Genomic DNA, 27,673 nt, shown 5'->3' with positions numbered 1-27,673 from the left:
GTCTCAAGAGACCTTCCAGGTGACCACTGAATAGGGGTTTATTTGCCTCTCTGGGGCAGAGAACCCCCCTGCTACCTGGGCTAAGGCCCAGGACCCAGTCGGTGTTTATGACCGGGCCAGGGGTCGGGGGATCCCATACCAGGGTTTGAGGACAGCACCCTGCAGCAGGCTGAGCTCCAGGGAGATGAAGAGAAGAGGGAAGGAGCCTCTTCTGCTCCTCTTCTGTTCAGGGTGGTGACCATAACACCTGCTGACATCACAATGCCCATTTACTCTGGCCGCAGGCTCCTGGACCACCTGGGGCAGTGGAGAGAGGATGGCTGGCGGCCACGAGTAGAGGACCAACGGGGAAGTAGAGTCAAGGATACGGGGACATTTGGGGGCGAAAATAAGCCCCGGGAGGGAGAGTCACCAGGCTCCTGAAGGTAGCATGGAGAAGCACAGAAACCTCTCAGGTAACTTGGGGGTAGGTCCTGTCTTGCCTTGGAGCACCAGGTGTTCCAGAGAGAACAGTCAGGGATGAATGTGGAGAAAGGCCAGCCTGTCACAGTAGCAGGAGCCCTTTTGCTGGACGTCGGAGCCTCGGTCTTCCTCCTTCCATGCCATCCACCCCTGGACTCTAACTCTACTGAGGTCTGGATTAACTTTGCAGGAACTTAGGCCTGTCTTTTAAAATGGTCAGGTGACTCCACAAGGCAGCCAGGGCAACAAGTCTAAGAAACCAAAACAAACACACGAAATAAACCCGTTTCCTCCCTAGGGGTGGGGGACAGGGCTCCTATCACGTTCCCTCCCCACCCACCAGGAGCTCAGCACCCAGGACATGCTACATCGGGATTGGGGGAGGCCTTGACGGTTAAGGACCTATAGGAACCCGGAGGGGAGAAGGTCGTGACAGCCACACAGACAGCAGGTTTTAGAAAAAGTGATGATGAATATTCCAGTTGCTTATTGAAGAATAATAAAGAACAGGAGGAAAAAGGGTGAGTACGTAAACACAGCAGTCCATAAGCTTTCTGATCAGCGTGGACACAGTGTGAATGGGGAAGGGGAAGAGGGAGGGGGGGCTGGGCTCAAACCCAGGCCCCCAGAGGCTACCGTCTGTGCCAGCAGCTTCGGTTTTGCATGTGCTTGAGGTGTGAGGAGCTGCTGTGGGAGAAGCAGGAAGGGAGGGGCAAGGATGAGGGGGCCAGAGTCCTGGGTTCAGTTCAGACTGCCCCGTGTCCGGGAGAGGGTCACTGGCCAGCCTAGGGTCAGGGAGCTGGTCCTGTCCACTTCACCTGCTGCGTTCCAAGGTCACAGTCTTCCTTCAGGCCTCCAACCAGCACTTGCCTCCTTCCTTTTCAGCTGAGTTAGTTCGGGGTGTTTTCTGAGTGCTCCCAGCTGGGACCTGTGCAGGGTACAGGGACGCTTCCTCCCTAGTAATGAATGGTCAGGCCCACATGGCCTGGGTTGGAATGCAGGACAGCCATTCCAGTGTCTTCTCTTTGCCCTCCTGGTGCTGCCATGAGGGGTCTGGAGCCCTGGGATCCCTCCTCCTCCCCTAGTCAGAGCAGGGGGCCCTCGGTTGTTGTATTGGAATGGGTTAGTGTGTGTGTGTCTTTGTGTCTGTGTGGGCATGTGTGTATATGTGCTTGTGTGTGTGTTGGGGGCTTCCCAGGTGGCTCAGTGGTAAAGAATCCACCTGCCAATACAGGAGACTCAGGAGATGTGAGTTTGATCTCTGGGTTGGGGAAATTCCCTGGAAGAGGAAATGGCAACCCGCTCCAGTATTCTTGCCTGGAGAATTCCATGGACAGAGGAGCCTGGTGGACTATAGTCCATGGGGTCACAAGAATCAGACATGACTGAGTGTGCACATGTATTTATGTCTGTGTGTGCATTTCTGTTGTCTCTATGTACTTGTGTGTGTCTGGTGGACTCCAGTCGCCCATGGACATGGTTGAGCATGCACACGTGCATGGGTGTATGTATTCGTGTCTGTGTGTGCATCTGTTGCCTCTACGTATTTGTGTGTGTCGGTGTATGTCTGGGTGTGCATGTCTGTATTTCTGTGTGTGTGCCTGTGTGTACATGTTCATGTGCATTTGTGTATATCTGTGTTCCTATGTGCATATGTGTTTCTGTGTGCATCGGTGTATATGTGTGTGTGTGCACACATGGGCCCAACCCCTGCACTTTTTAGCCCCTCCATGGCCGTGCCCCCTGTCCTTCCCCGTCAGCCTGTCAGTGGGGCCGTGGGGCTTGGTGGATGGGCGCCAGGCAGCTGGGCCTGGGGGAGTGAGGAAGGAATAGCAGCTGGTACAGGCCACTCCCTGGGGAGTTTTGGCAGAAGAAGGAGGAAAATAGAAGTCAGAGAAGCTTGGGGTCAAGGGAAGAATTTTCTAGAGGAGGGGAGACTTGGGAACGTTTGAAGCAGAGAGGGAGGGACATTTGGAAAATGCTGGTGATGGGGGCGAGGAGTGAGGCCAATGGGCGGGGTGGGCGGAAGGGGCCGAGCGTGGACAGTGGACGTCAGCACTGCTGCGGTCTGTCTCGGGCCAGTTGCCATGCGCCCAGATTGCTCACACCCCCAGCATCCATGCTGTCGATGTCCCCAGTGAGCGCTGACCAGCAAAGGGCGCAGAGAGAGGATGCCAAACACCATGCCCAGGCCGGGAGCTGGTCTCTGCCTTTAACAGGCTCAGCATCTCCTGGGACAAAGACGTATCAGTCTCCCGCGCCTGAGGGCTTGCCTGGCCCATGGGTCTTCACTTCTCTGCCACCCTTACCCTCACCCCTGCCCCACCCCCACCCCACCCTCTCTTCACTAGACAAAAATGAGGCCAAGTGAGGTTGGTAATTTGCCCAAAGTCACACAGCTGGCAAAAAACAGAACTAGGACAGGAACCCAGTGCCCTCTGACCCGTGTTCGCGCTCTGGGCGAGTGTAGAGCACTGGGTTCCCAGCCCCTCTGGCAACCCTGACTCTGTTGCTTGCTTGACCTGTCATTTTGCCCACTCCTGGCGTGGCCCTTCACTGTCCAGACCTCAGCCAGTCCATGTGCCAGTTCTGACTTTCCCACCAACTACTGGCCCCTGTTTCTTTTCCAGGACCTCAGGACCTTCTTCTCCCAGTTCCCGTTTTCCTCAGGCCACCAGGTCTCTGGTGATGGGACAGACAGGTGTGCGGGAAGTCAGGCTCTGAGGAGGGGGCTGATGACAGGGCATTTCCAGCCGGATGGGTCAGTGTCAGGTCTGATGGCACCTGGTAAACTGCGTGGTGGGCAGTCTGCTGCAGAGAGAAGATGGGAAGTTGCTTCCTCAGCTCATGGAGGCTGGTGCTGCAGGGAAAATGCCCAGAAATCAACAGAAAGGAAGGAAAAGTTTGCCAAGTTGCTGTGAGGAATGCTCACGAGAAGACTCTTGAGAGTCCCTGGGACTGCAAGGAGATCAAACAAGTTCATCCTAAAGGAAATCAACTCTGAATAGTCTTTGGAAGGACTGATGCTGAAGCTGAAGCTCCAATATTTTGGCCACCTGATGTGAAAAGCCAACTCATTGGAAAAGACCCTGATGCTGGGAAAGACTGAGGGCAAGAGGAGAAGGGGGCAATAGAGGATGAGATGGTTGGACAGCATCACTGACTCAATGATGAATTTGAGCAAGCTCTGGGAGATTCTGAAGGACAGGGAGGCCTGACGCACTGCAGTCCACAGGGTCACAGTCAGACTTGACTGAGCGACTGAACAACAACAAGCGAGTGTCTGGTCTAGGTTAGGCATCAGGAATGTGCAGCAGGTCAGGCCAGCAGCCTGGGAAATACTTGGCCCGTTTTGGTTTTCATTTTTCATTGTTTATTTCTAACAAATGTTTATTTCACCGTTGTAATTCTTCAAGTTTTTAGGAACATGCCAGAGAATGACTTTGTTCTGGTTTTTAGACTCTTGACTTTTGGTCGCAGAGAGACAGAAGCCAATTAGCTAATCACAGTCATGGGCTGTCAGCCAGGGCTTCTTGGAGGGGCCACCTGCAGGATGTCTCCAGCCTGTATTGTTCTCCAGCCACCCTGGAACCATCATTTCACTCTTGCTCATCGAGACCCTGACCCTCCCTGACTCTGTAGCCCACTGGTTTTTCCACCACATCTGATCCTTTTTTTCTTCTTCCCAACTTCTTCAAACCAAGTCTCCTCTCTGACGCTAAAGAGAATCCCCTCTCCATATCTAGATGCACCCCCAGCTGGTGGCCCTACAGCGGTGCTGACAGTGGGGGATGTAAGGGTCCCCCTGACTCGGCTCCACAGTCTCTCATCTCTCTTTTCACTTCCCACACTCTTGCCTCCCTTTTCTGGCCCCTGCCATCCTTACATCCTTAAAACATTTTACATTAGTATGTGGTCTGCTGAGTTGCTTCAGTCATGGACTCTTTGTGACCCCATAGACTGTAACCTGCCAGGCTCCTCTGTCCATGGGATTCTCCAGACAAAAATACTGGAGTGGGTTGCCATGCCTTTCTCCACGGGATCTTCCCAGCCGAGAGATTGAACCTACATCTCTTGAGGCTCCTGCATTTACAGGTGGGTTCTTTACCACTAGTGCCACCTGGGAAGCCCCTTTACATTAATACACTTTACAATCAGCTTGTGAGTTTCTATAGACACTTTCAACTTGGTTGAGGTGACGTTGAATCTACAGCCCAAAGTAGGAGAACTGATATTTTTACAGTAAACATGGCATTTCTTTCCATTTATTCAGACTTCTAAACTAACACCCCCAAAAGATGTCCTTTTCATTATAGGGGACTGGAATGCAAAAGTAGGAAGTTAAGAAACACCTGGAGTAACAGGCAAATTTGGCCTTGGAGTGCAGAATGAAGCAGGGCAAAGGCTAATAGAGTTTTGCCAAGAGAACGCACTGGTTATAGCAAACACCCTCTTCCAACAACACAAGAGAAGACTCTACACATGGACATCACCAGATGACCAATACTGAAATCAGATTGATTATATTCTTTGCAGCCAAAAATGGAGAAGCTCTATACAGTCAGCAAAAATAAAACCGAAGCTGTCTATGGCTCAGATCATGAACTCCTTATTGCCAAATTCAGACTTAAATTTAAGAAAGTATGGAAAACCACTAGACCATTCAGGTATAACCTAAATCAAATCCCTTATGATTACACAGTGAAGTGAGAAATATATTTAAGGGATTAGATCTGATAGAGTGCTCGATGAACTATGGACAGAGGTTTGTGACATTGTACAGGAGACAGGAATCAAGACCATCCCCAAGAAAAAGAAATGCAAAAAAGCACAATGGCTGTCTGAGGAGGCCTTACAAGTAGCTGTGAAAAGAAGAGAAGCGAAAAGCAAAACAGAAAAGGAAAGATACACCCATTTGAAGCAGAGTTCCAAAGAATAGGAAGGAGAGATAAGAAAGCCTTCTTCAATGATCAGTGCAAAGAAATAGAGAAAAACAATAGAATGGGAAAGACTAGAGATCTCTTCAAGAAAATTAGAGATACCAAGGGAACATTTCATGCAAAGATGGGCTCAATAAAGGACAGAAATGGTATGGAGCTAACAGAAGCAGAAGATATTAAGAAGAGGTGGCAAGAATACACAGAAGAACTATACAAAAAAGATCTTCATGACCCACATAATCATGATGGTGTGATCACCCACCTAGAGCCAGACATCCTGGAATCTGAAGTCAAGTGGGCCTTAGGAAGCATCGCTACAAACAAAGCTAGTGGAAGTGATGAAATTCCAGTTGAGCTCTTTCAAATCCTAAAAGATGATGCTGTGAAAGTGCTGTACTCAATATGTCAGCAAATTTGGAAAACTCAGCAGTGGCTATAGGACTGGAATAGGTCAGTTTTCATTCCTATCCCAAAGAAAGGCAATGCCAAAGAATGCTCAAACTACTTCACAGTTGCACTCATCTCACATGCTAGCAAAGTAATGCTCAAAATCCTCCAAGCCAGGCTTTAATAGTACTTGAACCGTGAACTTCCAGATATTCAAGCTGATTTTAGAAAAGGCAGAGGAACCAGACTTCAAATTGCCAACATCTGCTGGATCATTGAAAAAGCAAGAGAATTCCAGAAAAACATCTATTTCTGCCTTATTGACTATGCCAAAGCCTTTGACTGTGTGGATCACAATAAACTGTGGAAAATTCTGAAAGAGATGGGAATACCAGACCACCTGACCTGGCTCTTGAGAAATCTGTTTGCAGGTCAGGAAGCAACAGTTAGAATTGGACATGGAACAACAGACTGGTTCCAAATAGGAAAAGGATAACGTCAAGGCTGTATATTGTCACCCTGGTTATTTAACTTATATGCAGAGTACATCATGCGAAATGCTGGGCTGGATGACGCAAAAGCTAGAATCAAAATTGCCAGGAGAAATATCAATAACCTCATATATGCAGATGACACCACCCTTATGGCAGAAAGTAAAGAAGAACTAAAGAGCCTCTTGATAAAAGTGAAAAGGAGAATGAAAAAGTTGGCTTAAAGCTCAACATTCAGAAAACTAAGATCATGGCATCTGGTCCCATCACTTCCTGGCAAATAGATGGGGAAACAGTGGAAACAGTGGCTAACTTTATTTTTGGGGGCTCCAAAATCACTGCAGATGGTGATTGCAGCCATGAAATTAACAGACGCTTACTCCTTGGAAGGAAAGTTATGACCAACCTAGATAGCATATTGAAAAGCAGAGACATTACTTTGCCAACAAAGGTCCATCTAGTCAAGCCATGGTTTTTCCAGTGGTCATGTATGGATGTGAGAGTTGGACTATGAAGAAAACTGAGTGCTGAAGAATTGATGCTTTTGAACTGTGGTGTTGGAGAAGGCTCTTGAGAGTCTCTTGGACTGCGAGGAGATCCAACCAGTCCATCCTAAAGGAGATCAGTCCTGGGTGTTCATTGGAAGGACCGATGCTAAAGCTGAAACTCCAGTATTTTGGCCACCTGATGTGAAGAACTGACTTCATTTGAAAAGACCCTGATGGTGGGAAGGATTGAAGTCAGGAGGAGAAGGGGACCACAGAAGATGAGATTGTTGGATGACATCACTCACTCGGTGGACATGAGTTTGGGTAAACTTTGGGAGCTGGTGATGGACAGGGAGGCCTGGCGTGCTGTGGTCCATGGGGTCGCAAAGAGTCAGATGCGATTGAACTGAACTGAAACGTGTTTTTTTAATAATGTATAATTTTCTGCAGAGAGGACTTGCACATATTTTGTTGGATTTATTTACTGACTTTGGCATTTTTGAAGTAATTGAAAACAGTAACTTTTTCAGACGTTTGTTTCTGGCTGGTATTTAGTAGTATGTTGTCTTTGCCTCCAACAAGTTTGCTAAACTCGGTAATTCTAATAGTTTATTTGTAGATTCACTTGGGTATCTACAGATACAGTCAGAGTCTTCCCTCTGTGTCCTTGGGGGATTGTTCCAGGACCCTTTGAGGGTATCAAAGTCCACGGATGCTCAGATCCCTCACAGTTGGTCCCATATACGCGGGTTCAGCAGCTATAGCTCCGAGGGGCAACTGTCCGCTAGTTACAAGCAGGTTTTAGAATCAAATTGACTTGCTTTTGAATTCTAACCTCAGCATTTGCCAACTGCAGGGCTTTGAGACAGTTGCTTGGTGTTTCGGAGGCTCATCACTCCCTTTACAGAATGGGGACACCATGTCATAGGTGGACAGTGGTAAGGAATGAATGGCATGAAGTGGGTCCCTCTGGTGGCACTGCTGGCCCTCCCGGGTCTCCATTTACATTATTCCCATCCCTGTCCCCACAGCCGCCTCCCCCATGAACTCTGTAGCTCTCCCAGTTCTGGCTTTCACCCCATCATTTTATGGAATCAGCCTCATACACGCTCCTAGTGTCAATGTCAACGGATTCATTTGGTCCTTGAGTTTCTTGACGCCTCTGTGGCCTTCACATGTCCATGTCCATGACATCTTTTTTCTGACACCAAATGTATAGCTTCTGACACCAGCTGATTCTCCCCTCCTCCACCACCAGCTGGGTGCTTACACGTGAATTCAATTCAGCTTCTGTCTCCCTGGAGAGCGTCAGATAGAGGGCTCAGTCTCACAAGACTGCCCCCATTTCAATTCAAGTCCCAAGGGCCTCCTCTACTTCTCACTGGCTATAAATTTGGGGGATCCCATCACCCCTTCCTCAGATTTGCTCATTTGCTAGAATAACTCACAGAACTCAGGAAATGCTTTACTGTTACTTTACAGGAAATGTTCACCAGGTTATTGTAGAGGATACAGTTCAGGACAGCCAAATGGAACAGATGGAGTTTGGTGACGTGCAGTTGGTCAGTTGCTCAGTTGTGTCTGACTCTTTGTGACCCCATGGACTGCAGCACGCCAGGCTTCCCTGTCCTTTACCATCTCCCACAGTTTGCTCAAACTCATGTCCATTGAGTTGGTGATGCCATCCAATCATCTCATTCTCTGTCACACCTTTCCTCATCCTGCCTTCAATCTTTCCCAGCATCAGGGTCTTTTCCAACGAGTGGGCTCTTTGCATCAGGTGGTCAAAGTATTAGAGCTTCAGCTTCAGCATCAGTCCTTGCAATGAATATTCAGCATCATTTGCCAAAGGGACAAATGAGATTTTACTTCCTCGGCCAGTACTTTTCTTTACAAATCAGCTCAGTCAGAGAGTCTGGCTGTATCCTCTCCTTGTCGCCCCTTGAAGCACTAGGTGAGGAGGGAGCCCTGGCAACAGCAGGCCCTCCAAGCAGAGCTGTGATGCGCCCAGGGCTGGCAGCTGCTGCAAGAGCCAAGAAATCTCGCCGTTTTCTTGCCCGCCCCTTGGCTTCAAAGTAAAGTTTTAGAAACCACCCGTCAAGGGTGACCACACTGAGGTGGAAAAAGTGTTTCTGAAGCTGGAGTCAAAAATTTCCACTGACACCAGACTTTGGCACAGCAGTTCTTAGTCCAGGCGACATTCACACACCATTTCTGTGACTTCTTGGAAGCCAACATGAACCTCTCAGCCTTTCTCTGCTATCCGGTGGGGAGATGGCAGAGGACAGCTCTCCTGTGAACCAGCATCGCCTGGCAGGCTTGTTGAACTCAGGTTCCAGCCCCATGCCAGAGTTTCCAATGCAGCAGGCCTGGGTGGACCAGAGGAAAAGCATTGCCAACAAGCAGCCAGGTGATGCTGAGGCTGGTCCCCGGACCACCCTGGTGACCTCTGGTCCGGGTCATATGCTCACTGAGCAGGGAAGTCCCAGTGGGAGTCATCAATGTGTGCGTGCTCAGTCATGTCCAGCCCTTGGAGACCCTGTGGACTGTATGCCATGCTTCTCTGTCCGTGGGATTTCCCAGGAAAGAATACTGGTTGCCATGCCCTCCTCCAAGGGATCTTCCTGACCCAGGGATCGAACCTGAGTCTCTTACGTCTCCTGAATTGGCAGGCAGTTTCTTTACCACTAGTGCCACATGGGAAGCCCAGTGGAAGGCATCAATAAGTCCACTTAAATACGCCCTCTGTGCATCCTTTGGGGCTGAGGACGGGGTGAGAGCCATGGTGAGGGTCAGGGCCCACAGGGTGGCCGTGCACCTCTGTTGCTGCCCCTAAACTGCTTGGCAGCCCTGCTGGAGGTCCTGGGGCAAAGCAGCCATCCTCAGGCTCTGTCTGCACCGTCTCCTTGAAGCCTTCTTGACTTGCAGAGTTCCTCCTGAACTGTGACTGTCAGAAACTGTCAACAGTTCCGGTCAGGCCTATCTGTTGGCAGGGGCACTTCAGGCAGAGGGACGCCATGACCCAAAGACACCTTCCTGGGACCCCCACATAGCCCCAGGAAAAGCCAGCCCCTCGTCTCCCCACCCCAGGGCTGGAGAACATGGGGTGGGGCCGGGCCCATGGCTCCTTCAAAGCCAGGTAGATGCTGGCGGTCAAAGCGAGCCCGGCCCTTGCGGCTCCTGGTTGCAGGCGCTGCGTCCCCGCTGCATATACAGAGCCTCCTTTCTTCCTCCAGGAGAAGCCACTATTTCATAGGCGGTGCAGTCGAAGGAAGTGGAAAGTCCCAGACAGAGCCTATGAGCCCCTCTGGGTCCCTTTGCCTCTTCTGGCCCCTCCCAAGGACAGGGAGGCGTGGCCTCTGCAGGTGGGCAGGGTCCTGCCCAGAATCAGGGTTTCTGGAGCCAAGGCCAGGATCGAGGGAGGGAAGGGGGAAGCCCCAGGCCTGGGCTCTGGGCTGGACTGCAGCCTCAGCCGGCCCTCCCGCCGTGGCCCAGGAGGGCCGTGCTGAGAAGCTGCTGATCTCCACCCCGCCGGCTCCACATTCCTGGATGCTGAGGGAGGGATCCCAGTGTTTATTCCGAACAATGTTTTCCTCTGTCTGTACTGACTGGGCGGTAAATTCTTCCAGATTTCTGGCTCCACGTCGTAACTCCAACGGGAGAGAAACAGGTTTACGGCAGTTGGCAAGGGTGGGAATGCAGGGTCGGTTCCTGTACCTCGTGCGTCTAGAATTTCCATGGGTGGATGGAAAGACTGCTGGCTGTTTGGTGGCAGTGGTGGTGGGGCTCACCCCAGCTCTGCACCCTGCCTTTCACATTTCCCACCCTAGAGGGCAAAGTGAGCTTTCTCTTCTGGAACCCGGCAGAAAGGGGGCCGAGTGCTGAAGGTCAGGGCTTGCTGTGCTTTCTTGGTTGCGATAAACTCAGAAGTTGGGCTCACATGGAACTCATTTGGTGGGGTGCTGGGAAGCTGGCGTGCATCCTGGGTCCTGGGCTGCTGTGTGGGGAGGAGGTCAGAGCTGGAGAGAGAGAGAGGAAAAAAAACAACAACCCTATTTTCACAGAGAAATCTAGTGACATGAGGGCTAGACTGTTGGGCCAGAAAGACCCCAACATAGCTGGTTGGGTCTCAGAACCATGCTGGTCGGTGCCTGTGATGATCTGTGACTGTTGCTGTCCTTTAATAGGATGTCCTTTAGCAGGATGATCACACAACGGGGCCACGGAGACCCTCTTCTCTTTATTAACGATATAGAGACCTTTGGGAAACCAGTGGGATCAATTCAAAGATAAAGGCACCCTTCCCTTGAACACAATAACCTGGTTCCTGGATTTTTCTCGGTGATGATTTGCTCTCTGTGGGGTCCTGGGTGAAGCCTCAGCCCTGGGGGCAGGTGCCCTTCAGCCTTTTGGATAGGAACAGCCTAGATCCACATCAGGCAGGGGGCAGATGGGGGCCTTGAAACCCCCAGTTTTCTTATCCTGTGCTCTCAGACCCTGAAAACCTACTTCTGAATCCCATTCATGGTTTGTGTATGTGTGTGCATGTGCGAGTACACACATGCACTCATGCACACACAGCAGGAGAGAAAGGTGGCTGGCCAGCCACCCAGATCCAGAGCCCAAACAGCATTTATGTTGTAGAGGGGGTGTATGCGTAAAATAATTGCGTGATAGAACTTGACTTTATAATCTGGCTGCTTTCACAAAGCCATTTTGATGCCAAAGTCATTTTTACTTGGCATCATCTAACCACTAAAGCTGCAGCTTTCTGAACCTCTCAAGGAACATGTGAAGAAAGCACCCTGGCATCATCTCTGAGCCCCACCTCCACCCCTTTCCACCCCTCCCTGTCCCCTCTCTGCCTTGACCCCTCCAGCCACAGCAGTGTGTCTGCAGTATCAAGATGGCCTTGTCCAAACTGGCTTTGTTAGATGATGGCCTCATTTCTGTGGTGTTTGATAGCCATGAATTCTTTACATACACATGCTCCCTTGTAGCAGGAGTTGCATTGTTCCCCAGAGATGGGAAGAGAGTGGAAGGAGGAACCATGTAGGGGAATTACCCCCACGGCTGGCGGAGTCCACGTCTCTGTTCAGTATCAGGAGTAGGATCCTTCCTTGGGAAGTCTGATATGGGATGGGCCTTGTATCAGTTACCTCTTGCTGTGTAACAAGTACCCCCAAATTTAGTTTCTTAAAACACACATGTACCTCCCAGTCTCCATGGGTTGAGAATCTGAGTGGGACTTAACTGTGCCTCTGTCTCCAGGCCTCTTTGTGGGGGACAGTTGTGGTTTTGGCTGGGGCTGTGGTCCTACCCAAGAGGCTAACTGGGGAGGGTCCCTGCCAGAGCTCACTCGCATGGTTACTGGCAAGATCAAGTTCCTCACAGGTTGTGAAACTAAGGGCCTCCGTTCCTTGCTGGCTAGAAATATCCCTGGCCATTAGCTTCCCCCTAGGGTGGCTTATAATAGGGTTTCCCTCTGATGTACAGAGACAAAGAAAGACAGACAGAGACAGAGAGTGAGTTCAAGAAGGAAGCCAAGGTTTCTGTGTAACCTAATCGCCATGTAATGTCCCATCACTTTGATCACATTCTATCTGTTAGAAAGGAGACATTAGATACTGGTGGGGGGTGGGTTTCAGAGGATGTGAGTTCTGGTGGGCAGAGGATCTTTGGGGGCCTTCTGGGAGGCTGCCTGCCAAGGCTTCTGGGCCCAGTTCTGTTCAGTCTGTTCAGCCTGTGGGCCCTGGAACCCTGGTGGTTCTGATAAGCCCGTGGCTGTGAGGGGAGAGATAAACGAGTTCTGCGGTCACCAGAGAGTAAGACACAGTGTTCTGAAGACCACCCGGGGCTGGTGATTCTGAGCTCCTGAACTGGTTACACTTGCCCTCCACTCTCTCCTCTCGTCCCACCTCCACCCTCTGCTCTCTCTGGAATTCATCTAGTTCTTGTCTTGGGTGCCCATGTTACGTCATCATCTTGCTACCCACACGCGCCCCAGTCACACATCAGAGAGGTATGTTCATGCCATTAGTTCAGGCTTCCTGATCTTCTCTACAAAAGCAGACAGTTTAGAACTTACTGATCATGACATCCTTCTCCCTGAATCAACTGGATTGGAGTAACATCCATGGGACAGGGTGTGTCTCATGGAGAAACTGAAATTTGGAAGGACCGAGTAACCTACTCAAGACTGGACCAAAGATGCAGAGCTGGGTCTCAGAACTCTCCTCCAGCCCACGTCCCCTTTAAGCTGCTCACATACCCAAGTCTCCAGATTGTTTCCAGCAGGAATCTGGCGAGACTTTTTGGCCCGGTTTGCTCATGAAGTCATCGCAGGCTGGAGCTGCAGTGGCCTGAGGAGAGGAGAAACGGGGTCAGCTGGGACCAGGGGTGTTGAAGCTGAGGGTTTCCCAGAGGCATGCCTGGGGACATCAGGGAGTTGCATGGGGCTTGTGTGTGCACGTGTGCATGTGCACATGTGTGTGTGTAGATAATAGAACCCCCCCTTCACCTTGGGGATCAGGGCCGTGCGCATATCTGTACATTTGGACTCGAGTGGCTGCAGATTGACTGGGATGCCTCAGACCTGCTGGGCTCAGGTCACCTCCAGAGGGTGTCGTTTCTACAAGCAGATGATATAAGCAGGGCTTCTGGGAACTGAGAGTGGCATTGATGTGCGGGATGGGTGGGACTTGGGGACAGAAGTGTGCCCCCACTCCTGTAGCCCATCATTTCATCTCCCCCTGCTCCAGCCTCTTCCTGGATGTCACAGTCCTGCATGACAGTCACCCAAGGAGGGTGAGGGCGGTCCAACCTGGGCTCCCACCTGCTTCACATAATGTACCTCACGACAGAGCCGTCAAGGCCAGAGAAATCCTGTTACTGCCCCTAGTTTACAGACGAGGTCATCGAGCCTCAGGAAGTTTAAGGATCCCACTGCAGGTCACACAGCTGGGCAGCAGCCGGCCTGTCCTGCCCTCATGCTCTTAATTGTACATGCTGTGTTGTGCTTAGTCACTCAGTCAGGTCTGACTCTTTGTGACCCCATGAACTGTAGTCTGACAGACTCCTGTCCATGGGGATTCTCCAGGAAAGAGTACTAGAGTGTGTTGCCATGCCCTCCTCCAGGGGATCTTGCCAACCCAGGGATCAAACCCAGGTCTCCCGCATTGTGGGCAGATTCTTTACCGTCTGAACCACCAGGGAAGCCCACGAATACTGGAGTGGGTAGCCTATCCCTTCTTCAGGGAATCTTCCCGACCCAGGGGTCGAACCAGAGTCTCCTGCATTGCAGGCAGATTCTTTACCAACTGAGGTACCAGGGAAGCCCCTTGATTGTATACTTTACTCCATACAACTGCTTCATATGTATCTTTGTCCCGTTAGGTATATTCTCGTATGTTGCCTCTTGGAGTTGTTGAAATACAAACACAGTTAGGTCACAGAAACACTGTGGGAGCACTGAGGAGAGAGCTGGCTCTCATGCAGGGCTGCACAAGGCTGGGTCTGGAAGGTTGGGCCTCTGTCAGGAGAGGATGTCCCCCCAGCACATATCGTGGAGGGCCCGTTCCCGGAGAGTAAAACTGCTCCGTGCACCCCTCTACTGTGCTAAGGGGAGACACATTAAAACCCTTGTTGAATTGGATTTCTGACTCAACAAAAACTCCTTTTGTCAGAGCCTCAGAACTTCCTGGCACGTGACCGCACATATTTCCTATATGCTAATGGGTCGCTGTGGACTGTTTGTATGTCGGTGCCTAGAAAAATTCGTTTAAAATGAGTAACTCAGTTTTTCTCTCCAATTGCAAAGACCCCTTTCTTGATCTTTGGGTACTCAATCTTTGCTATTTTCTCTTTTAACTGCAGGCAACAGTTTTCCTGCATATTCAGCTGTCCGTTTCCCCTAGAGCATCCATGGTAGTTACATGATAGTGTATTTTACCAGTTTACCTTCCTCATTCTGTATTTTTCAGAAACCTCTTGAAATGAGCCACACCAGAGACTTTCAGAAGCTTGCACGCTGGAGAAACAGAAACCAGAGACGGTCAGAGCGAGGTGAGCAAACCTGGGGAGAGAGACCCCAATACCAAGTCACGCACAATGGGACAAAGGGCCCTGGTAGACCAGGCACAGATAAGACACTTGAGAGAAGAGGTTAGAGCAGGTATAAGGCCGCTGGGGGTGCTGATCGGCCTCCCAAAAGAAGAGTCAAAACAGTCCTGGAAGGAGAGATGAAGGGGTGTCTGAATTTATCATCGTTTGGAGGGAAGAAAAGGCCACTCCACCCTCTAAGAGCAGATGGGAGGCCGCCCGGGGCCGCATCGAGTAGCAGCGGCATCCCTGTGTATGGTGGGCGTGCAGGGGACGGAGCGCGTGCTGGACCAGACGAAAGGACACGTGGCTTCCGAGGAAAAGCGGGGTTGGAATTCAGTCTGTTTGGGCCCTGTGGTTTTCTGTGTGAGACAGGGTTTCAGTGAAGCCTGAATCCTGGACTTGCTGGCTTCAAGCCAGTGTCTTGGGCTCATTTCTGGGCAGGGCTGCCCAGGTGCCACTGGTGGTGTATCCTCCTCCCCTCACTCCGCTGCTTTGCAGGAGACGCAAGAGATGCAAGTTCGATTCCTGGGTCAGGAAGATCCCCTGGAGAAGGGCATGGCAACCCACTCCAGTATTCTTGCCTGGAGAATCCCGTGGACAGGGAGCCTGGCGGGCTACGGTCTATGGGGTTGCAAAAAGTCGAACATGACTGAAGCGATCTGGCACGCATGCATGTATATGTGTATGTATATGTGTATGTATATGCTGAGTTGTTCAGTCGTATATGACTCTTTGAGACCCTAGGGACTGTAACTCATCAGGCTCCTCTGTCCATGGAATTTCCCAGGCAAGAATACTGGGGTGGGCTTCCAGTTCCTTCTCCAAGGGATCTTCCTGACCCAGGGATCAAACCCCTCTCTCCTGCATTGGCAGGCAGATTCTTTACCACTGTGCAACCAGGGAAGCCCATAGGTTATGTGTATGTTGGGATAACTGACCTCTGAAGAAGGTGGCCACATTAGCTCTTTGCTTCCAGGCAGAGTCTCAAATGCAATCACCATTTTTCTTTAAAAAAAAAAAAAACAAAAAAAAACAAGATAGGGATTTTAATATGATTAAGTGAAGTCGCTCAGTTGTGTCCTGCTCCTCGTGACCCCATGGACTGTAGTCTACCAGCTCCTCCATCCATGGGATTTTCCAGACAAGAGTACTGGAGTGGGTTGCCGTTTCCTTCTCCAGGAGATCTTCCCAACCCAGGAATCGAACCAGAGCCTCCTGCATTGCAGGCAGATTCTTTACCAACTGAGCTATGAGGGAAGCCTCCTCATATTTTATCCTTTTAATATGATTAAAGTGAAGTTAAAAAAAATCAGGTAAAACATGGCCTTATAAAAATCTTCCAATTAAGAAAAATATACAGGTAAACAGGCAAAAAAATAAAATTAATATTGTGTAAGGATACATAAAATTTTGCTCATCATTATTATCTAAAATATTAACTTTTGAAAAAGAAAGCATTATTTCTAGGATTTGCTTGATATTTATTATTTTTTTCTTAAAGATATTTTAAATGTAAGTAATATATGCCAGGTTGAAAATTCACAGTGTTCATTAAGGATGAAATGAAATTTGATTTCTCTCTGGTCTCCTGGTCCCTGACTTGAAGGGTAATCAATGTTAGCTGTTAGCAAGTCACCATCTTTAAAGCAAACCCTGGGTTCCTGGTGCTTTGAGCACTGTAGAATCGGGTGGTGGGGCCCACTGATTGCAGCCACCCTGGAGATGCCAGTCTGTCCTCCCATTGTTCCAGTGGAGCAGAGCTTCCTCTTTCTGATTGATTACACTCTGCGAAGCCACATGTTTTCATGGTCCCTTTACTCCTGAGCCAGCTGTCAGGCAGAGAGAAGGTCCCTGGGCACAACTGCTTCACGCCTTTCATGTCTGATTTCCTGAGTATGAAGGCAGGGCTGGTTCCTGCTGCCTGTCTTTTCATCTTTCCTAGCCGTCTTGCCTGTCTGTGTACCCGGCTACTGAAAACATCCACAGAAGGAAAAGGTTGAACAGTGTTCCTCTGATTGTGCCTGTTTGGCTCATTTTGGAAATTTTATTTAAAAATTTGAACCTTGATCTCTAGACAGTATGGCCACGGGTGCTGTTTGCTGAATGAGTCTTCATATTACATTTAAATTGGGAATTTTACTATTTATCATGGAACAGTCCTCAGATAAATATGAAATTTAGATTTGTAGTTTTACCCAAGGCTCAGTTCTGCTTCCTGCAGCGCATCTGTCAAGTGTTTATTCTGCCAATTCAGCATCATGGTTCATAGGCAGAAACCCTGCAGCCTGTGTGAGCTGCACCCAGAGAGGAAGGTGGGCCCGAGTGGAGACACACTTCACTCAGGACTTGAACTTCTCAGGACTCACTGCCCCTCCCCCGCCAGTCCATCAGGACTCAGCACAACCATCTTCTCTTCTTGAACCTGTTTCATGCTTTCCCATCCTGACCTGGGTTGAGTTGGGAAGCTTGTGGTCTGGCTCCTCAATGGGCCGTGTGCTCCTTGAACCGAAGCTCCAGGCCTGGTGCGTGGTGACAGTGGACCCCCCCATCTGCAGAGTGGCTGAGGGGCCTGCTTCTGGTCTCTGTAGGAACTTCTCTTCTTTTATTTTTGATGACTCGGATGACATGGGCCGGTTGTGTTTGATGTGTTATGGGCATGGGAGACAAACGTGCTTTGTGGACCCTTGGCACTGTGAAGGGTAGACCCCTTCCCCCCCACCCCCCGAAAGCAAGAGATGAACATGGAGAATCCACTGTGAGTTCTCGGGGAGGGTGGGACCCACACCTCTTAGAAGTGCTGTGTTTGGGGCTCAGTATGGATTTGGTGAACACCTGCACCTGTGCATGAACTGATACGTGTGGCAGTGGGCACTTCAACTCTGCTTCCACTTCTGGTGTCCCTCAAAGTCCACGTGTAATCATTAGAGAACATGGATGTGCAGAAGCGTCTTCAAGAAGCAGCGTGCCCCCCTTCTCCCTCCTGCCACTGTGATGAGTCAGTGATGCCAGGCCTGTGTCAGAAGATGGGCACTTCGATGAGACTCCTGCCTCCCACCCCAGGGTGGTGCCCACCCCCCTCATCCCCTGCCCTGGAAAGAGGTGTGATCTCGATCAGGACCAGCTGACAGCTACCATAGCTGCCCATCGTGTACAAGTAGGCTTTTTAGCAGAGCTCAGTGATGGGCTTGTTTCTCCTCTCTTGGAGTAGGCGTGTGTTTGAGGTTGAGAAGGTGGCCAGCAAGTTGTCTCATAGGGAGTGGGGAGCGGAGGCCAGTTTGCCCCTCCCCACCCCTGTCCCCTCTGTCTTAGCTCTGGAATTCTCAGGGCTTCCCAGTATCATATCAGGATCTCCTGGGTGCCCTCTGGAGCCTGTCAGCTCCATAGTGTTGGGTGGGGGGATGGGGCAGCGTGAAGAGGTGGAGGGAGTCTTGGTAAGTGGGCGGTGGGCTCATGGTAAGTCTGTTGGGGGGCCCAGTGCTTCCCTAGGTCTGAAGTGCGGGGTGTCAGAGAGTGTTCTCAGCCTATAAGACGAGGGTCCGCTCAGGATGAAGGTCAGCATGGGAACACCACGCGGCACCAGGCTGGTTCAGGTCTTAGAGATAAGACTCCCAGGACACTTCTGCCCTAAGTGGAAGCTTCCTCTTCAGCCCAAAATAAATGCAGAGTAACCAGAAGGCAGACAAGGAAACGGGCAGGCCAGGGAGGAGACCGGAGGTTGAGAAGGGTAAGTGCAGAGGTGGAAAGAAACTCTGCACCAGCTTCCTGCTGGAGAAAATATGGTTCTCCATCCGTTGGGGGTGGGGGGCCGAGGGGGGGTCAGACAAACTCCTCGGATGGCTCAGGGAGAAGAGGGAGATGAGATGCAAGCAAGACAAGATGCCTGCAGTCTGAAGCAGAGAAGGGGGCAGGCCAGGCAGAAGGAAGGAAGCAGGTCTACTTTCCAGGGAGCACTGAGCCCTCCATTTGGCTTGGCCTTTCCCAGGTGGTGCTAGTGGTAAAGAACCCACCTGCCAATGCAGGAGACATAGAGATGTGGGTTCGATCCCTGGGTCAGGAAGATCCCCTGGAGGAGGGCATGGCAACCACTCCAGTATTCTTGCCTGGAGAAACCCTGTTCTTGCCTGGGAAATCCCATGGACACAGGAGCCTGGCAGGCTACAGTCCTTGGGGTCGCAAAGAATCGGACATGACTGAGTGACTAACACTTTCACTTTTTTCACTGTTTCTTTTGCATTCTGTGGGGCACAGCTTGGGAAACACTGGATTAAGACACTGTCCTGCCCATCAGGGGTGTGCATACAGCACTATTTTCACAGTGTCTGTGGGGCAAACAATCTGAGTGTTCGGGGTGGATTTGTACCCGCTGATTCATCAGTCTTTCCTGGAACCCACAAAATCCTTTTGCAGGATGGTTTCCTGAGATAAGAATTCGGCTGGTGGCCATGGACAGAGTGTGAACCAGTTCTGCATGAAAGCACCATCCTTAGCCCCCACTTTGAGACACTGGTTCTTTAATCTTCCTGATTCCAGTATTAGCAGGTGGTGGTGGGAATGCTCTACAGCCCTTCATTAAAAAAAAAAAATTATTTTTTAAAGATTTTTATTTTGATGTGGAATTTTTTAAAAGTCTTTATTGAATTTGCTGCAATATTGCTTCTGTTTTATTTATTTATTTATTTGGCTGTGAGGCATGTTATAATAAAGCTCTGACCTTGGAAATGATTTACTTTATAACTACAGTAGGATTGATGGTGGCCCTGTTGAGAGCTCCCTTCCCTGCCTTCCCCAGTGGCTCCTCAATGGGGAGGGAAAGGGGGCAGACAGTCTTGGAATTGCTCACCTGAGGGGCGTTTCCTACCTGCACAAGCCAAGCCTCGTGTATGTTGCAGCTGAAAGAAAGATTTTAGAATCATCATTCAGCCTCTAACAGGGCCACTAAGAGTAGGTCCTCACACTGGCAGCGGCACCTGGGCATGACTTGCTGCTGCTGCTGCTGCTAAGTCGCTTCAGTCGTGTCCGACTCTGTGTGACCCCAGAGATGGCAGCCCACCAGGCTCCCCCGTCCCTGGGATTCTCCAGGCAAGAATACTGGAGTGGGTTGCCATTTCCTTCTCCAATGGGCATGACTTAGACATGCACATTCTCAGGCCCCCAGAGCAGGCGGCGGACCCTGCATCCCTGGTGCGGGACCCTGCTGCTGTGTTTTCCCAGCCCCACCCCCCAGGGTTCCCATGGAGTGGCACTGCCCTGGACCCATGGTTCTCAAAGCAGGGTCTCCTGGACACAGCTCCAGACTCACCCTCAAGCTTGTTCAGAGCCACTCAAATTCTTAGTCCCTGGGTGTTGACAGGAGGCAGTGGGCATGCTCCCTGGGCCCTCCCAATGCTCAAGGAATGAATCTATAAAGTCATCCATTCTCCGATGTGCATTTCTGGGGCTTGGAAGTAGAAAAGAGCTGAAAAGGTCGCTGCTGCTGCTGCTGCTGCATCACTTCAGTCGTGTCTGACTCTTAGTGACCCCATGGACTGCAGCCTTCCAGGCTCCTCTGTCCATGGGATTTTCCAGGCAGGAGTACTGGAGTGGGGTGCCATTGCCTTCTCTGGAAAAGGTTGCTAAGTGGTTAATAATAAAATCTCACCAATTTCCTTGCTGAAGATTTGAGTTGTGGCTCTGGACCTGGGCCCAGGGATGTTTTAACAACCCTCCAGGCGGATGGACCCTCAGGCTCAAGAGTTCCTAGACTACAGTTACCATCGGATTCCCACATGTACATGGTCATGTTGGGCAGGAAGGCAGCCTTATTGCAGCCTCTGCCTGAGGGCCTGAGGTTGACTACAGGCAGCTGCCCATCTCTGCTGCCCCTTCCCCTGATAGCAGGCCAAGGGTGCTGCCGGGGAGAGGTATTCCGCCCAACGGCAGTAATGTGCTCACTTGGGCTCTGGTGGAGAAGAAGACGTGGTTTTGAAGTGGGAGCGTTTCTTTCTTCACTTTTTCCCTAGTCCAGCCTTGATGCAGCCCCCAAGCCAGCCCCGCACTGGGTCCTCAAAAGCTGGCAGTCAGAAGGTGGAGGCCTGGAGCTGGCCTGCCCTCCCAGCATGCCCTGGGTTCAGCCCCTCTCTCCGGCTCCCGGAGGCTCCTCCTTGTCTCTGAGACGACAGAGGCCCTTGAGCTCAGGCTCCCAGGGAGGCTGCTCGTTGCTTTCTTCCAGGACTCTCTGTTGGGAGTCCAGGCTTACAGATGTTTTTCTCCTAAGGTATCCAGGCCTTTGCTGTGAAGAATTTGGTAAACATGGAGAGGCTCGATGCAAGAAAGATGAAGATGGAAGAAGGTAAAGCTCAGGTCTTTGCAGCGGGCGGGGTTGGCCGAGGTTAGGGGGTGGTGGGGGCAGGGGAGGCACTGAGGTGGCCGCTCTGTCACACTGGTGCGAGGATCTGGTGGCTTGGAGAGACAGAAGGGGCAGGTCTCTGGGTAGTTTCATCTCTGTCCTGTACAGTGGTTGCCCTAACCCGCAGGACCCTGGAGTTTTGCGTCTGCTTTGGGCAGGCAAGGACGGGTGGTCACGTCTGTGCCTGGAAGCTTGGATGCTCTTCTTCTAGAGTGAGGTGACGTCACGCATCCTGTCTTCCCCCAGGCACAGTGACACCCTTGTCGGGACCTGGAACCTTCCACGATGCTCTTCCTCATGGCCCTGTCTCCGAGAAGCTCTTGTTTCCCCACAAGGGAGCCTGAGAATCACTTTAGTATCTGCCTCTTCTCTTGAGTTATAGTGCTTTTCACTGAATTCAGGCTGGAAATGGCAAGATGAACCTTTTAAGTCCCCTGCCTCTCCAATTCATATCAAAATGACCAAAGGACTATAAAATTAGGGCAAGTAGGCAACACCTGAGGAAACGGGGGAGGAGAAGCTGTGGGAGGGAAATTTGGAGGCCCTTCTTCGGGACCAAGTGAAGCTGCAAAGGAAAGAAAGAAGATCTGACCTGGAAGGACTTGGTATTCACAGAGGGATGGGCTGCTTGGCAAACTAATGGGTGGATTTTCCAGTAAAGCTCGCCCCAACCCAGACACCCAACACTTCTGGCCAGCAGCCAAAGTGAAAAGCTTATGTATGTGTGAGCCTGTGAGACTTGAGTTCAAACACACCATGTGCTAGCTGTGCAGGATGGACAGCCGTGGGCTTGTCCTCTCTTAAAGGGAGATGACACTCTTTATCAGGTGTAACAAGGATTAAATGAAAAAGGCAGTGAGACTCAGCCAAGATGTTCATAGTTGCTGTTCACTGATTACTCTATGCCAGGTACTGTGCTAAATAAAATCTTTACATATATTGCTTCCTTTAATCCACAAGAAAGCTCTTTGGGGTTGGTCTTTTTCTAATCACTGCTTTACACACAAAGCCGATGAAGTTAAGGAGGGTCAGAGACTTGCTCGAGATTCACAGATAAGAAGACGGGGTGGAGAATGAATTTGAACTCAGATAGTCCAAGTGCACGGAGAAGGCAATGGCACCCCACTCCAGTACTCTTGCCTGGAAAATCCCATGGACAGAGGAGCCTGGTGGGCTGCAGCCCATGGGGTCGCTAAGAGTCGGACACGACTGAGTGACTTCACTTTCACTTTTCACCTTCCTGCATTGGAGAAGGAAATGGCAACCCACTCCAGTGTTCTTGCCCGGAGAATCCCAGGGACCAGGGAGCCTGGTAGGCTGCCCTCTATGGGGTCACAGAGTCGGACATGACTGAAGCGACTTAGCAGCAGTAGCAGCAGCAGTCCAAGTGCAAAGCCCATGCTTTCAACCCTGAGCTACACCGTTACAAGTCCTTGACTTATATTACTTTATTTCATCCTTCCTATAGCCTTATGGTAACCATTTTTACTGGTGAAATGACCAGTAAAAAAAAAAAAAACACCTGAAAACCAGCAGGTTTATAGGTTAAACAATTTGATGTATGCAAAGATTTGAAACCAAGCCTATTGGACTCCAAGGTCCCACTCTTGTTTTCCTTAACTAATATACTCCGTGGAGTGTCATTCTGTATCCCAACTTTACAGATTTTCCAGTAAAGTTCCCCCCACCTCAGACACCCAAAACTTCTGACCAGCAGCTAGAGTGAGAAGTTTATGGATGTGTGAGCCCATTAGACTTGAGTTCAAGCCCACCATTTTATTCCCACTGAATATAGGGGGTGGAAGGGCTATCATGCCTGATGGGGAGAAATCCAAACTCTGATTCCTCTGACCCCTAAAGAATGGAACCACTGCCGCGAGTGCCTCTAAATTGCCCATGTTTCTCTTTGCCAGTAGAACTCACTGAGAACATCGGGCTCCCAGTGAATCTGCTTGAGAAACACGACCCGTGGCCAGCCTATGTCACGTACACCTCCCCAATGGTGAAGAGACTCATCGAGAAGAGCAAGGCCAGAGAGCTGGAGTGCTTGCAAACGGTGGAGGAGAGTCGGCGGGTGGGCAAGCAGAGCAAGCCAGCCAGCCTCATCCAGCTGAAGAGGAGGAAGTCCTCCAAGTCCTCGGGCACCACCACCTTCAAGGACCTGAGGTCCGAAACCATGCTGTCTGTGTGGGGCCCCCTCACCATGTCGGCCATGGGGCCCTCAGGGGTCCCAGAGCCCCTCCACCTGCACTCGGACTCCAGGGCAAGTCCCACCGCCAGCTACAACAAGATCATCTTTGCCCGGGCACCCACCATGAGGACGCTCCCTTACACGGCCGGGCGGCCGTCGGAAATGTTTTGCCTCTAGCCAGAGTCCCCGCAGCCGACCCCCGAGCTTGTATGGCAATTAAGTGCCGTTTGCCACACATTATGTGGCGGCCCTTGCATTGGAACTCGCCCCTGCTGGTGCAGAGTTTGGCTGAGATCAACCCCACGGGATGGGGGCCATGGGTGGGCGGGTACGTTCCCTCTGGCAGTGCAATTAAGTGGGCCTGGGAATGCCAGGCTCCAGTTCCTGGTGTAGATGCTTAGGACCCAGCTGGGGATGAATCAGTTCTGGTCCAGGCAGCAGACAGAAACCACACCAGAGATTCTTTCTATTAATAGAAAGAATCCCTAAGCAGGCCACTGAAAAGGCAAGAAGAGGGTTCAGAGGGCGTGGATGGAGAGGCACCTGCAGGAAGCAGCCTGGGGCATGCACCCAGGGAAGAAGCAAATATATTAAGTTAGACGCTTGGTGACGGGCAGGTGGGCTGATCTCTGATTCCTGAGGTGGGCTAACGAATGCTTCTCAGCAGACACTGGTGTCCTGAGCTCGGAGGACAGCCCTGTGGGGTGGCACCCCCACCTCTTGGCTCATGGACGCCCCAAGCTTGGTTCCAAGAGTGTTGGGGAAACCCAAGAGGGACTCAGATTTTTCTGGAAGGAGTTGACACCGCCCAAGTGAATGAGTATTGCTGAGGAGAGGAAGCCAGCAGGAACCAAATCTGGAGCAAGTCTCTTCTTCCTCCTCCAGCCTTGACGCTCCCTCTGGTCTCCTGATAGGCGGATCCTAACTGGGAGGGAAATAGAAATGTGGTTTGCAGCAACTCAAACCCTGCGTCTTGAAGCAGAGTGTGAAAGGATGGACTTAGAGCCAGGGAGTTAAGCTTGAGTCCCTTTCCAGTGGGTTCCAAGAGATCCCACCTTGCCATCCCACTTGGTTCCTGAACCTGTACTGGGAGGTTTCTTCCTTGGAAGTGCTTACAAAGCCGCCATGGGGGTCCAAGTGTCCGCTGCTGAGAGATGGGGGATTCTGTCCCCTGGACTTCTCTGAGGCTTGTGGAGCGGAGCTGGCGGGGAGACAGCTCCAGCTGGCCCCCAGCTGTGCTTTGTCAGACAGCTGGAATTGGTCCACCCATGCTTGGGCTATTCCCAGCTGGCCCTAGAGCAAACGATGCTGTCCTCAGTCTGGAGGCAGACACACTACGTGTTTAGTCACAGAGGGACCCCATGTGACAGGCAGACCACCCAGTCTCAGCTGTGGGGCTCCTCCACTGAGCGTGGCTTCACTGATCGCATCTCTCTTCTTTGCCTCACCCAGCTTGTGTTAGTGAAATGGTTAATACTCACCCAGCTTCTCACAGAGACACAGAAGATGCAATGAGTTAGTTGTTGGAAAAGGTGGAAGCTGCCCTGCGAATGTGCCCTCTCCACCCAGGAGCCCTGCAGAAACACTTGGCTGCACTCTGGCTGCCGTAAGCTGTGTAGAGAGCTGCACAAGTTAGGAGCTCCAGATCCATTCCTGGGTCCGCAGCTCTTGGCCAGAATGAATTCTTACAAAAATAATGTGATTTACAGTGAATCCGAATGACTGTCTTTTGGGTCCATGGAACATTTACAGACATGGAGGCAAGTGATGAATTCCCAACGAAAAGTTTTCTTTTCTCTATCCCTTTATGGGAGTTCATAGCTAGAGTATACTTGGGCAGTGATGGATTATAGATTTTCATTGTGTCAGTATTTGCAGGGGTTTAGGCTGATTTCTTTCCATTCCTTTGAAGGCAGAGTTGTTACATAATGTTTTGTTTTGTTTTTGGTGGCTGTTGCTTTTTAAATTTCTAGGTGTTTCACAGTTTTTACAAATATATACTCTAAATTAATGGTTGTTTTATAGATAACATTGCTTAGATTAATTTAATTCTCAGTCTGTTATAACATACAAGCAGGAGCTAAGCACCTTACGCTGTGATGAGAATGGCTTGTGTCTGTGGCTGCAGTACAGATGTGTTGCCTTCTGGGGCTGTTTTAAGAAAGAAAAACTATTAATTGCTTTGAAAGGGAGGAGTCTGTTCAAGGCCAAACTGGGTTCATGGGTTCAGCCACTTCAAGGACTTGACCATGTTGGCTTGAGGACCGAGGGGGCTACCTGGAAGGGGTTCTCCTGGGGAGGCAGCTGATGGACAGAGTAGCTGGACCAGTGATGAAGCCTCCATCACTGAAGGAAGGAGGGTGACCCTGAGGTATCAAAGCGGCGGTTGCTTAAATTTGTCTCCAGGCCCAGATGCCTGACTGCATGGAGGTGGGGGCCCTGGAGCTGAACTTGTGCTAAACTCGTGGAGGACTCGCTAAAATCCTGGGAGGCCCTGAAGTAACAACAAAAAGTGGGGGAGAGACTTCTTGATGTCACAAGGCACCCACGTGCAGGTCCCCGCCCTGGGTGTGGACATGAAACTGTGGGTCTGCAGAGCCCAGTGGATGCTTGGCAGGACTGGACAGCTTTGTTCATGAAGCTGGGAGACTTCCCCGTGCTCCCAGGGCCCGCAAGCAGCCTTCCAGCCGCCTGGAGTCGGCCCAGTGGGCGGGGCTTGGAGTGGAATGTGGATTCTTCCGAGTGCACCCTCCAGTGCAACCTCAGCCGCCTTCTGAGTAGAGGGCCTGGGGGAGCTCAGGTTCCCTTGGATGTGCTGGACTCAGCGCTGGGAGTCCACAGCCCGTAGCCGCCGCCTCTTTATCTCCACAGCATCTGAAAAGTTCTGTTTGGCAGGGGAGCTGTTTTGTCTCCCCACTCTGGTTGGTGTGTGAAACACCAGAGTGTATCTTTTGTTAGCCCTTCTGTGCTGCTCAGTAACTAAGGACCCCTCTGCCTCTGACACGTTGAGTAGCTGTTTTTGAGCAAATTCTCTGGCTCCCATGCACGATATGGTTTTTGTCTGTTTGCAGATTCCACAGTCGGTGTTTAAACAGTTGACGTTTACCTTCAGCTGAGCCTGTGGTCCTTGCCATTCAGGGGTTCGGAGGGGTGGGGGTGGGGAAGGTGGGCTGTAAGGACAGACGATCTGGCAGTTCCTGGAGCTGGTGTGTGCCAGCCAGATGTTTGGGGGTGGCCCAGGGATCCTCCAATTGGAAAGGGAGGCCAGGGCGGGGCCTAAGGCCAGGGGCTTGGTGGAGCCATGGACTTAACTGACAGTGCGTGTGATTACAAATCCTTCTGGTCCATTAGGGGGCCTGAGGGCCTTGTGTGGGAGGCATAAATGCCTCACAGTCCCCCTAGTCTTTTTTTTCAGGACAGAGATAAAATAATGGGTCCCCTGAGGTAGGGGTTTGGACCCCTGGGCTTTGGTGGGGGCCCTGGGAGGGAGAGGGGACACAGCCCAGGAATCCCAACCAAGGGCCAGCCCCACGTCCCTGGAGACGGAAAGCCAGCAGCGGGAACCCCAGCCCTGCAGCCTCACTCCGCATGTCCACAGAAGTGGTAGAAAAGATTGTAAAGTGCACTGTGGGATGTGGGTGCGCCCATTGTGCCTGTCCTGCCCCTGCGGCTCTCTCCAGCTCTATCTGAGTCAGTCACTCCTAGAAGCTTCTTGGAATCCCCACCCTTCTGGAGTGACGGGCGTGTGTGCAAAACCCACACCTTATCAGTGATGAGACTGAATGAGAGCTGCAGGGGCAGTAAACAAGGGCCTGGGATTTACCAGGATCCGGTGCTTGAGAGTAATGTTACTGATTCTTAAGTATAATGGCATTTTCTTGATACAGGTATGTATAAGTGTACTCCTAACCTTGAAAAGGGATGGTTAATAGATATTCTTATGAGTAGGAGAATCTAAGAGTGTTCATATAACTCATAGGTGCTTAAACTTGTCTTGGCAAAGAGTTTTTCCTTCTTCAGATTAAAACAGTAGTTGAGTTAATGAACTGGCGTTATCTGTTGAACACAGGTGGCCCTTCTTAGTCTCTTACAAAGAGGAAATAAACTCAAAGCGACTCTAAAAAGATAGAATGTAAGGGAGATAAAATTTAGATATGAGGAGCTTCCTGTTACTTTTGCTTACTTTAGGTTACCAGTGAGAAGTAAAAAAATTGGTAGAACTTAAT

The 27,673-nt window shown here is 50.8% G+C and overlaps 1 protein-coding gene across 5 annotated transcripts; it reads left to right on the top strand.

The window, feature by feature from the left end:
* Positions 1-295: 295 nt before the first annotated feature.
* CDRT4 (CMT1A duplicated region transcript 4) lies at positions 296-27,489 on the top strand. Of its 5 annotated transcripts, none has more exons than XM_059878043.1 (5): positions 296-455; positions 3,093-3,163; positions 14,751-14,832; positions 21,125-21,199; positions 23,170-27,489. In XM_059878043.1, exons 3-5 carry the CDS (start codon positions 14,763-14,765, stop codon positions 23,622-23,624), a joined length of 600 nt encoding a protein of 199 aa, XP_059734026.1. In that variant the 5' UTR covers positions 296-455; positions 3,093-3,163; positions 14,751-14,762; the 3' UTR covers positions 23,625-27,489.
* Positions 27,490-27,673: the final 184 nt, after the last annotated feature.

Source organism: Bos taurus, chromosome 19 (genome assembly GCF_002263795.3).
Source record: "Bos taurus isolate L1 Dominette 01449 registration number 42190680 breed Hereford chromosome 19, ARS-UCD2.0, whole genome shotgun sequence".
In the NCBI taxonomy this organism is placed as follows: Eukaryota; Metazoa; Chordata; class Mammalia; order Artiodactyla; family Bovidae; genus Bos; species Bos taurus.
This window is presented reverse-complemented; position numbering and strand designations above follow the sequence as displayed.

Bases quoted from the DNA above. Each gene is read 5' to 3' on its own strand.
- CDRT4 (XM_059878043.1), top strand. From the start codon at position 14,763: ATGAGCCACACCAGAGACTTTCAGAAGCTTGCACGCTGGAGAAACAGA. The intron at 14,833-21,124 runs GTGAGCAAACCT...TTTTCTCCTAAG, and splicing joins CCAGAGACGGTCAGAGCGAG to GTATCCAGGCCTTTGCTGTG. The intron at 21,200-23,169 runs GTAAAGCTCAGG...TCTCTTTGCCAG, and splicing joins AAAGATGAAGATGGAAGAAG to TAGAACTCACTGAGAACATC.